This window comes from Haemaphysalis longicornis, unplaced genomic scaffold (assembly GCF_048455015.1).
Source record: "Haemaphysalis longicornis isolate Haplotype H1 unplaced genomic scaffold, Haemaphysalis longicornis Haplotype H1 scaffold_1, whole genome shotgun sequence".
In the NCBI taxonomy this organism is placed as follows: domain Eukaryota; kingdom Metazoa; phylum Arthropoda; class Arachnida; order Ixodida; family Ixodidae; genus Haemaphysalis; species Haemaphysalis longicornis.
In genome coordinates, this window is record NW_027526203.1 from 384,183,864 (window position 1) to 384,196,346 (window position 12,483).

At 44.8% G+C, this 12,483-nt stretch overlaps 1 protein-coding gene across 1 annotated transcript in view; it reads right to left on the reverse strand.

The window, feature by feature from the left end:
• Positions 1–3,469: 3,469 nt before the first annotated feature.
• The window catches only part of LOC144155221 (palmitoyltransferase ZDHHC11), a 47,559-nt gene continuing 38,545 nt past the window's right edge, over positions 3,470–12,483 (reverse strand). Inside the window, exon 13 of the mRNA XM_077686545.1 lies at positions 3,470–7,027. Coding sequence (XP_077542671.1) covers positions 6,519–7,027 — 509 coding nt within the window. The 3' untranslated portion in view covers positions 3,470–6,518. The remainder of the gene's footprint in view (positions 7,028–12,483) is intronic.

Below are 12,483 nucleotides of genomic sequence, written 5' to 3' on the forward strand. Positions count from 1 at the left end.
GCATGAAAAGTCGACACAGTGACGCAGTGCAGCCGTGTTTAGAAGTGCAGGAGTTTTTAGCTCGAGGACGAGGCGTCAACTCCGACAGTGAGAATTTTTTCTCTTTTCAGAGAAGGGGCGGCATTCAAAAAAGTAATGTCCCAGGGATTCTGGCAATTAATTGCAAGTCATGCAAGCATCTGTTGGTGCCAATCCAGAGCTGCCTAAATACAAGCTTAATAGGTGGCATATCTCAGGGCTGTGAAGGACACTTAAAGGAGCCATGAAGAGAAAATGCAAGTTGGTTTTATTCGAAAGATTTCGTGTTTTATAGTGCCCCCAGCGCTTGTCCGGATACAGACGGTGCTTTATTCACTGAGAAATTAAACAATTTAGGTTAAAATTTTGATTTTCCCGCTCAATCGTGCGTTTGCGTGGTCCCAAATGACATCACAGAAACCGACCGCTCTGCAGCCTAGATACCTTCATTCACGCATCCGCCGTACAGGGTAGAGACACGTCTACGCTGGCGCCGCCATTTTTGGTTGCTCGCTCGCCGCCGAAGCAAGTCATTGTGTCAAAACCGCGCTAAAATTATCGCCGCAACGCGGTTTACTGAAGAAGTTTGAATCATATTGTCTGTTTCGCGTTGCTAGGTCTCGTGGGAAACGAAAAGAATAACGCGTTGAGCCCGTTGGCCCAATTGCGGCGGCACGGGACCGTTCAAAGGTTGTCTCCACCCTGTACAGCGGTGTTGGTTTGTTCCCGCGTTTCTTTACGTTCCGTAACCTAGATGGCGCCACCATACCGTGGCAAGCGTTTGGTTTGTTTTTGCCTGCATTTAAACCTGGCTTGTTTTTGTTCTGGGAGAAAATATTCGTTCCCTGAAACAGTGCTAGCTTGGGGTCACGTAAGACACCGTTGCTTGCGTCAATCGGCCAGTGTCGTCTGAGACAACCCCAAGCCCCGTAGTGCTGTGCAGCTAAACCAAGCATGCTGTGCGCAGTACGAACAGCAGAACGCATCAGTACTTCTATGTTTACATGTGCTTTCGTAACTTCCACTGCTTGTCCCATCATTCTTATTGCTTTGTAAAGAATGTGCCCTAAATTTAAGCGCAAATCGCTCGTTCGTCTAGTTTGTAAGCTCTACCTAATTTGCGTCTGCTTCTGCCAGCCTCCGCCAATCGCAGAGCTTAGCTCATGTGACATCATAGGTTCTGTTGCGGGAAATGAGCTGGTGGGTCGCATGACCATTCCCGTTTTTCCTAATTATGTAGCTTATTTGAGCGAAGTTTACGTTAAAAGTGGTGTCAGTATGATTCTAACGAGACAATCTTTTGAATGAACCAAACTTGTGTTTTCTCTTCATGGCTCCTTTAACATTGGTGGGAAGAGCAGAGGGATGAGTGTCATTTAAATTTTAACTGCTCCTACTCTGATCTGCTTGTTTACTTCTTCCCCTACTAGCTCAGCTCCGATTCTCGGATCCGCTAAACAGAATGAGTTGCTTTCTGAAGACCGGACGGATTTTGTTCTACTTCTTCTCCTCCTCCTTCTTTTTGTGTAGGATAGGATAGTACGAATTCATTCCAGCTTATTTTCCCTGACTCCCTGCTAAAGCTTTTTGCATCACAGCAACTGCTTCATTGTGACCAATCTTCCCTACAGGCCAATGTCATTAGGAAACATTGTTACTGCAACAAGAGTCGCACACGGAGGAGACCGTGCCATAGCTGAAAGATGTAGGCAGCACATCGCAGATGTGCGGAATAACACAACACAAGTGACAAGCCGTTCTTACAAAAACAATGAAAGAAATCTAAAAGCAACAAACATCACAAGTAGCACATACAAAAAAAATCTAGGAGACTGTATTTGCATATAAATAGATGGGCAGCTACATCCATTTAAACGTGGATATGAATTTTTAATTCTTTTTTGTAGGAACTACTTGTAATAAGTGTCGTTTAACTGTGCATATGTCCCATGAGCTGCACTTACAGCCGATTGCTTGCCAGAATGAAATTCTCTGTGAATACAATCCTACATGCGGGAAGACAGACGGGTTAAAACTGCACCAAAAGTTGTCCCCCGCGCCACTAGAAAAAGCGGCCAATAAAGTGGGCATCAAAATGATGTGTTCTTTGTGCCAATGCTTGTACAAGAATGCCCCATGTGGTTAAAGTTTCATGCCTACAAGCAATCCAACATAGCATTTAAACCTGGCAACAAAACTTTGGCACACCCACTCAGTCGCGCAGCAAGCATGCCATTACAGCCAGTGATCCTACCGCTACGGCCCAGCACATGCACACCCTGTTGTACCTTGCCATCGGTTCCTTGCTAATGCACCTACAGACCGTGCTCATGGTCTATATGCCCTAGAGTTCCTGTATGCAGCCAACATACAGGATATTATATTTATTACATAATATGGCCATGGCACCCTCCGTGCTGCTACCTACAAAGGCACACGAGCAGTCACTCAGCGAGCTCCATGGTGTAAGCGTAAGCACTGCCCCAAATGTTTATCTCCACTCTGTCCTCCATGGATCCTCTTGCCCCTGCTGTTGACAGCGGAGTGGCTATGACACCAAATGCCGTGGAACAAGCGTGCGTGAAGCGTACAGTGCTGCGTGTTTTTCTTTTCCCCACGTCTCTGCATTTCTCTATCAACATGCCAGCCTGCCATGGAAGAAGGCGGAAGACCAGTGCATGTGCATGCAACTAGCCGTTGTCACCGTAATAGATGGCTCCCAAATTAATTAAGAATAGGGTTCCTTAACACCAGCATTGTGTGCACTTTGTTTTTCACCTTCACCGCAAAGTCACAAACGGCTGTAATCATAATTACCCAAGCTAAAGGTGAACTAACAAGCGAAGAGCTCTCAGAACAGCAGGTGATCTTCGCAGTGACACTTGAACCAACACGGACCAACAGTCAAACAAAAGACCTGGGTTTAAATTTTTCAGATCTGGCGGCAATCAAGGAAGCCACTGGTCATTTTATGGAAACAGATTTTCCAAGTCCTACAACTCTCGACTAAAAGATGCTTTCACTACACATACTCTCATGAATGTACTATAAACTCTAGAGCTGGGCAGAACGGCTGAGCACCACTCAGTCTGCATCGTTACGAGAAGTGGTTGCACGTATGATTACACGACATGAGCATGCCAGTTTCATGGCATTACCAAATGCTTGGTGGTAATGCAGGCTGCAGAGCAAGCAGTTCTCTCAAAATGAAGTTCCTGTGCCTGTGAAGTGTGGAGAACGTGCTATGCATTTTGACCATAGGTTCAAATGACACTTTACCATCCTCGTTCTGACTCGAAATCACTCCAGTCTGAATTTTAAGAAGGCCTTCGCTGCCATAGTGACCCTGCTGTAATCTATTCATATTTTACTGCACAGATGATTGCCTTTACTGCTCAGTTTTGGATATGTTTCAGTGTTGACATTCCAAACAGAGACAGACCAGGATTGCTGCATGCAAATGTTACATTTTATTTGACACCGGTGCCGTGCATTTACACAACAGTAGTGAAGCGCAGAGAGGCAAAAAATGGCATCAAAAAATATGGCTACCCACAACATCTCAAAGCTAAGACTAAAGATTCATCGAAGGCCGCTACCTTTCGCTTTTGTGCGTGTAAATAAGAGCAAAAAATATCACAATCTACACACAGAAATCTGTTTGCCCTATGTCTTAGTAAATATCACCAAACAATCACCAAACATAGCGTCGGCATAAAATAAATCTATTGGCACTAAGGCTTCAAACTAGAATGACTCAAACACAAATGTCAAAGAATGGGCAGTTGTGGTTGTAAAGCTTGTAAATATCTTGTAGCACTGGTACGCCTGAGCAGACGAAAGCACTTTTCATCTTACGTCCTAAATATTTCTTGTATCTCTGTTAACTAATGTTTGCCTGAGAACGACTTTTCAGCAAAATAGAGCTATGAGAATAAGCTGTACGACTTTAACAATGGACATGTGAGACACACGATACACTGTGGATAAAAAACAGCAACATCAACAATATCCACCTCACCTACCATTGAACACCTTTGTTCTGAGCAAGTCTAACATTTCCGTGCGTCAAAGGCATGGCGTACACTTGAATATAAACTGCACCAGAAAGAAAGAAAAAAAGAAAACTTTTGCAAACATCCAGACAGAACAAAGTGCACAAAAGCTTCACGTTTCCACAGTAGAGACACCAATGCCATCGACAAGAGCACAGTACGTTGGATAAAGAGCATAGCGGTGGGTCACCGATTTGCAGGGCACACATACGTATGGGTGCTGACACCAAGAATACCCACGACTAGTAACACTGCAGACACACCTCAACACAACTTCCTCTCAGTTATGGTCGGTTGAATACTGGTGATACTAGACAGACTTGATCACACAGTTATGGGAAACGGCAAGCGGAGTTTGCTAATGGCTGTCCTTAAAAATAAATGCAAACAAAATATTTATAGTCTTCTTTTTTTAGCACTTTATGATGAACAGCAAACAAATCAGGTGAAAAGTATGCAACTCGCAAGCCAACACGGAATGTTTGTAGCACTTGCCTCTGGAAAAAAAAAAATAATAAAAAGTAAAATGAACTCATTCCTTGTGTAAGGTAGGCCATAAAAAAAAAGCAAAAAAGGCAGAAAATAACTTTTGTCAAGAATCGAGGGAGAACCTTACCAGGTTCCACCCCAACAGCACATCAGGAAAAAATACACTCTGGGCACACTGCAGCTTAAGTAAGTAACGAGTAACAAAATATTTCGCCCCTTTTACTTCAAGACCTCAGTTGTACTCGATGCCTGCAGCTTTGGTACTTCAGACTGCACAACAGAGTGTGTTTCGAATGCATGCTTTGAGTAAGCATGCATCCGTGTACATACCTCGTATGACAGAGCACTGCACCGTGTGACTGCCTCGTCCAGCAAGTCCCCTGTCCTTATAAAGCTAAATCTTTCTAGGACAGCACAAGGTGCACTCGGGATAAGTTAATTTGATGGAAGATATAAATTGCTTGATGCACCTTCTCTCTGCCTGAGGTGCTGCCAGCACCAACTTCAATGTGAGCATGAGTGGGGAAAGTGATATGCAGAGTAAAAAAAATAAATTCGTAGCACGCGAACATGAACGTTTCCCTCAGGTGTGCGCCAAGCACAACTTGCCCCAGTAAATTACTGTGTTAACAGCATCACCAATGATCGATCAAACGAGCCACAGAAAGATGCTTGCTTCCTGTGTCATACCTACACTAACTACCTGATGGCACGAGTGTACAATGCTTTTCGAAGCTTAGCATTCGGCCTTTGACACATCAGCCATTATAATGCAAAAAGTTTATAAAAAAAATCTACGTCTCAACGAAGCAGCAAGTGCTGCTTTAAAACATATTCCATGAAACCATGGCAGATCATATGCTTGCTTGTTTACTGTAATGGTGTCCAGGCACCTTCATTAGAGAATTTTGTCATGCTAGCATCTTCTACCAATAGCATCTTCTACCACCTTGCACCTTTTTATTTTCTGATAAATGGCTATTCAGAATGCAGCAAAACTTAACAGCCTAACAATCTTTACATATGAGCATATTTTTACTTGAAGGCCAGAAAATTTCTGTCAAATCAACCCCTTCCTTCAAATAAAAGCTCACAGTGGTAAAAGAATTTTGATGCCGGGTGAAGCCAAGCTGTCATTATGTACGTCTTTTTGTCCTTCAGTGAAATGGGTATGATACGTTTTCCACAGAGCTGCTGAAGCCTATACAAGATTTTTAAAAATATGAATAATAAAAGGTATGAGGCTCCAAGGTCTACACCTACATGTCATGTAATAAAAAAGTTACAAGCAAACACGGCAGTGTCCACAAGTCTGTTTCATTACTAAAATGACTACGACTCCATGAAAAAAAAGCCCAAGAAAAAACAAAACACGCTTGGTATCCTTGTCTATGAAACGGCACAGCTGACTGCAGCAATGACTACAGCTTGACAATGTTGGATGTGAGCTGTCCCACAAACACATAAATTAACCAATTTGCCTTGCTGACAATCAGAAGAACAAAGTAATGAAATCATTTACATTTACTCATAGTAAAATGGTGGCCACAACTGGTTTCCAGTGTGCTTGTACAGATTGCACAACATGGACACAGACTAGATAAGTACGTGCACAAACACGACACAAATAAAACCCGTGTCAAGTGCAGTATCCATCAATTGAGGAAAGGCCAAAGCAGCACAGCCTTGACGACGATGAAACAACCAGCAGTTGCGTGCATATTAACCAGGCAAATGGGGAACACATGAGCAAGTGCAAGCAAGGCTGCATACTCTGCACTGTCCAGTACACAGAACAAATTGCACATCTGTGCTGAATCTAAAAACAATCCTGACCTGCCGATAAAGGGAATGGAACACAGACCGATTGGGCTGTTCAGGGAGACGGCCAGTAGTAGGAATGGAAATGAAACTCGACGATCGAGACTGGGGAGCTCCTTCACAAGGGGCCCACTATCACCGGGCATCTGAAACAACATCAGCAGCGACTTCGAATGTTTTACCACACGGCGTGGAAGCCCGCCTGACAGCCCAACGACGGGGGTTGGCGTCCACTGCTTCGGACAGCCCCGCCGACAGTGAGAACACCTCGCCCTGCGCACCAGCAGCGGCAGCAGCGGGTGGGGCCACTGCGCGTTTGGCAAGGGGCGGCAGGGCCCTGACGTGTGGCCGGGCTTCCCGTGGGCTGTCCCCGTGCGAGGAGCCCGGGTGCTCCAGGAATGACGACTCCCCAGGCGCTGCTGGCACAGTGCTCTCAGGAAAAAGCAAATTGCTCAGGCTTCCTCCGCAAGCAGAGGAACTGAGGCTGACGGCAGCCCCGGGCGCCATGGGTGCCTGGGCTGGGTCAGTGGTATCCATGGATGACTGGGAGACTGACCGGCCCTCCGGTGTGACACCGGACAGGCTGACGGAGTCGAGCTTTCTTTTCGACGAGTCGGCAGCCCCTGCAGGTGGTGCAGCCCCTCCTAATCACATGAAAAAGAACACAAGGTTCACCTTTCCCTGCACACACGGCGCTACTGGCAGCCGCACGAGAGCGACCCATGAAGAAATCACCCACACAACTACTTTTACCCGACTTTTCGAACAAATATGCAGTAATATGCTTGCAATAAAGTGAAAAAGTTTGATCAACTGCTTGGACCTAATTTCGAGAATCTGCCTTAAAATTTAATGCGGAAGGTGAAACACCTGTCAGAAAAATAACCTTAAATTGGTAGCTTTTTTTGCGGGCAACTCCAGTAACTGGTGTGTGTTGTAAAAGGCGTCCATTGGTCAGATATGGGGACGTGCTGCATCCCAAGGAGTACATCAAGTCTGCATAGTTCTCAGAACAGCACTCTTGTGTTACTTTAGGGCATTAAAAAAAAAGCAATTACAGAACACTCTTGCATAAAGAGAGCTATAAGTGGTATGTATTGACAGAGTGGTGCTATCTGCACACAACAGCGCGACGTGGCCATAGAACCACAGGTAACGGCACACTTTACTGCTCCCACAGACAGCACAGCACTATATGACAGGCTTTTATTGGCCAGTCTACCTATGACAACCACAACCTGGGAAATGGTCACACTACATTTCACAACTGCCACCATTCTTTTTTTTTTTTTTGTTGAAAATGCAGTGGCTTTGATGTCAAGGGACACACATTTATAGTCCTTGTTCAATGCTGCTGTTAAAAAAGCCGATCTGCTAGTATAAACGAAAAAGGGATCAATGAGGCCTAAACTGTGCACAACACAAACATGTGGCCTGTGACACACACCACACAGGAGCAAATTTGCATGTTGGACTGCTTTTTAACGCTGCATGCCGACGAGCTACTTGTTGCTCCCCATTGAAATATGCGTGTTGCAGCCCAAGACTGAACCACCAAATATGCGCTCTGCAGCAAAACGGTAAGAGCAAGCACTGCTGGTTTGTCCTTGAAGAGAATCTATTACTTTCCTGTACTTCACCTGGTATTGCACTTGCCACTGGGTGTCCCAGCAATCTTCTTGGATGTTAGCACTTTCGACTGCTACCTACTTGAATTGAACGCATTGGTGTATGTGAGCAATGCAGTCTGTTTCTTGACACACTGTTAGACTTAAAACTCGATACAACCAACTTCAATGCAGCAGAAACCTTGATATAACGAAGTAACAAAATTTACACAACTTCGTGCCTACTCAACCCAATGCACATTTAGCCACGACATACATGGAGCAATTTTTAGTGTAATTTCAATATAATTATGTCTGAAGCAGTAAAATTCAAATAAATGTATGCAGAAGGACAATTTTCCATTTATAATGCGCAGGGGTGTAAGCGAGCTTGACCCTTTGGAGAAGCTCAAGGAGCAGGAGTAATGCTGTTTTCGAGCAGCTTTGGAGCTGTAAAAGGGTACTTTTGGAGCAGCCTTGGAGCACCAAAAGGCGAATTTTGGAGCAGTTTAAGCCTGTTTGGGAGAGAATTTCTAGAGCCAAGCATCATTTATTTGCAGCTTTTCATTGCTGGTAAGCACCAAAAAAAATTAAAATGGCTTTTATTAAAATTTAATCAATACTGAGCAAACCAATTTTCGACAAGTTAGAAAAATATACGTTCCCAAGCATCACAGCTGACAGAGCAATCACCAAGAAAAAACTAGAGCTAAGTGATGCTTTAAACAGCTGCACCTCACAAGACTTCAGACAAGTGAAAAATAGCACCATTACAGCCATGAGAAACAATTAAGAGAAGACCAGAGCTAGGCAAAATGATCTGTCTTGCACCTAAGATAAAAAGTTTACTTTCATACTACACCTTACGAGACTATAGACAAATAAAAAAAACCTAAGAGAGGAAGAAATTAAGCGAAAACTAGAGATAATCTGAACTAAACCTAACTAAATTCCAGAGAAAGTAAAAAATATTTAAATGTTCACGTTTGCAAAACAACAGGGAAAAAATATCCTAGCGCATTATATTCGCATTATCGACCAAGTAATATACATGCTTCTAACCAAGGAAAGTATGTGCAAGTGTGTCGCATTTATCCAAATAACAAACGTAGCATTGTTTATCAACTTGTTTTTTTGAGTGTACACAGTGGGCTTCCCAGAGGGAGAATGAGGAAGAAGACGCGCTTCCCCCAGTCAGCCCCCTCCCCTGCGAGAAACAAGCAGCATTGAGCAAGACACTTACGAAGCTGATTACTTGTAGATAGTTGCTAGCTTAACAAAATCTCCCCTTTTGTTTGTGCCAGTGCACCTCCTGTTATCTCATCCTGGTGGTCAGGGCACAGTGGCATCTTCCCTTTGGAACAGCAAGTGCACTTTTTACAAGATAAAATGGCGAGGGACCAACTAAACAATAAAAACTGCTTTAATTTTTTCTTTTTACACAAAACGTAAAGATTGCTATGACGGCTGGTGCCAACGCATGCATCACGGCGCAGCATGCTGTGCAGTGAAGTTGCATTTCAGGCCAACGTTTGCGCATCACCCGCACCCCCAGGTCACTCCTAAGTCCCCTGAAACTGCACCGCCATTTCGAGACTGGGAAATTGCGACAAGTGACTCTGAGCATCCTTTAGGGCGTTCACCGCGGTGCGCCACGTCGTGAATGACAGCTGGACGAATACCTAAGTGCCTACTGCTCTGTGGTCAATTCGACTGGCATTGAGCATCACCTCACAGTTGCCTCACATCTTGTGGCACCACTGTAGAGGAGTTTCGGTACAATTCTGCCTTTTGGAGCAGGGTGGAGCAAGAAAAGCAGATTGGAGCAGCGTGGAGAAAATGGAGCAGCACTTCCACCCCTGCAATGCGGCGTCTGAGGCAAGATTATTGCTATTATGAGCAAATTATGGTGTCCCAATGAATGCAGCGCTGCTAGGCTTGCTGCAAACCAATCATCAGAGGGAGGAGTTTCGGTACAATTCTGCCTTTTGGAGCAGGATGGAGCAAGAAAAGCAGATTGGAGCAGCGTGGAGAAAATGGAGCAGCACTTCCACCCCTGCAATGCGGCGTGTCTGAGGCAAGATTATTGCTAGTATGAACAAATTATGGTGTCCCAATGAATGCAGGGCTGCTAGGCTTGCTGCAAACCAATCATCAGAGGCTACCGACAGCGCAGTGGCTAAAGGTACTGGAGTGCTTGGCTGAGCACGCAGCTTACAGTATCTGTTGTTTTCTTACCTTTTGTTCAGTCTGCAAGCTGATCTGTGTTTACCGTCAACATAGCTTTTTCATCTCCCTGCACCGCTTTATCACGTTGCCTTCCTATTTTGCTATGTAAGGAGTTCAAGGATTCTTTCTCGCCCTTTTGTCTGTGATATACACGTGTTAGAGCCATGTCCCCAACATGAAAATACAAATGTGTACACACCCGTTGCGGTGGCTCAGTGGCTAAGGCATTGCGCTGCTGAGCACGAGGTCGCGGGTTCGATTCCCGGCCACGGCGGCCGCTTTTCTGATGGAGGCGAAAAGCAAAAACGCCCGTGTGTACGAGGTTTTGGAGCACATTAAAGATCCCCAAGTGGTCAAAATTAATCCGGAGCCCTCCAATACGGCGCACCTCATCGCCTGCGTTGCGTCGGCATGCTAAACCCTATAATTAATCCAATCTATAGCAGTAGACTATCGTTAAGACAAACTCAAATTAAGCGGAATTCTCAGATATGCCACACAGTGTGGGCATGTTTGTTTGGTTTTTCCACGTACTCAATGAAAACAAAAATTCGCTTAAGACGAACCGCCGCACACGTACTCTCCTGTTAAGACAAACTTTCACACTGACCACCACCGCTGACGCTTGACAGGGCATTCACATGACCGAGGGAAAAGCGAAAAGGAAAGAAAAGAAACAAAATGCGAAAGCGGCGCGAAGCGAACCTGTCTCTCCACGCGAACAAGAGAGCGAGAGAAGCAAGAAAGAAAGACCCGTGGACACAGCGGCCACCTCCGCCAACCCCTACCCGCAGAGCTAGGCGTAAAGCAAAAAATTTAAAAAAGTAAGGAGTACCACGACCAGTCATGCGCACACTGGTCTTGCAAGAGAGAGATTTGGGAACAGAGAAACTCCTGACCAATGCCGTCCCTCTGCTGGAGCATGTGAGCTCACGTCGCCGCCGCCTACCGCACCACTACCACCACAGCTACCAGCCGTGGAGTCAGCGACTTGACTCTGTGTTTACCTCGCAAGGACAGCTACCTGCCATGTCTTCTGTTAAAACGAACTTCTGATAAGACAAACAAGTTTGCATGGTCCCTTCGAGTTTGTGTCTTAACGGGAGTCTACTGTATATACAAGAGAGCAAAGAGTAACATCTCTTTCGTTACCGAGGACAATTGACCGATTTTTCAGGCTAGGTACTAATTACAGGAACACAAAATCCAGATTATTTAACGGCCTTTCCATAACACCAGTTTTTAAAATGTTTTCATATATCATAGTTGCGAAAAAATATCAAAATCAAAATTTTTGCCAAAATGTCGAAAAAAATGATAGAAAAGGAGTTGTATATAACAAACCACCGGTAGTAGAAAGAAATTAGAATATACATTTTGTAGGGAAACAATTCAAAAACACGCCCTAGAAAAAATGTCGACGTGCGCGGAACAGTTTTTCACATATAAAAAAAAATGTTAGCACATGCAGTGCTCGTGTCATGCGGTGAAGCCCAACCTCCACTTCAATATGTGCAATTTTGGGTGGTTCCATGGAAGGAATCTGACAGTTTCACATTATCAGAGGCACCAATTTGCCCCCACATAGCATAAAAACATCTTGTCAATGACTGACTTTGCATTTACAGCCAGCACAATATTTGGGACAAGCACGCGATGCGGAAAAACATGCATGAAGTTGAAAACGGAACTCCGTGGTTGATGCTTGTTGACGTTCACGGTCAGTTATCTCTCAAAACATAAAGTTGAGCTTTATTATCATCTTCTGACTCGCAATTGTAGCCTTGCTTGCAGGAACGAGGTGCGATGCGCTAGAATCGTGCCCTGCAAACTTTGGCCGAGTAGTTGTTGCGCGATAAAAAAGATCAGCACAACAAGCCTCCTCCATTGCAGCACCACCTAACATTTTGAAATGAAACAGTACAAAAACTTATCGGAGACTCCATCCGAATAGACAGTTCCACTAAGCAGCAACACTAGACCCCCGGAGATACCCTTGTATGGAAACAAAACTAGAAGGCAAACAGCTGGCAGTGTGTAAGGCCGGTTTGAAGCGCTGTCCTCGTCAGAACAGATATCTGGCGACTGGGTGTGATCTTTTGACTTGCATCTGAAGTTCTTATCGCTGAAATCGGGTTAGGGTTCAGTGAAATCAGGAGCAGCATGCTTTGTTCGAGGATCAGTCGCAGACGCTCAAGGCGCCATGGCAGGTAGCCTTGAAGTTGGGTAACTGCGTAGTAGCGCTACATATGAATTTCGCGATG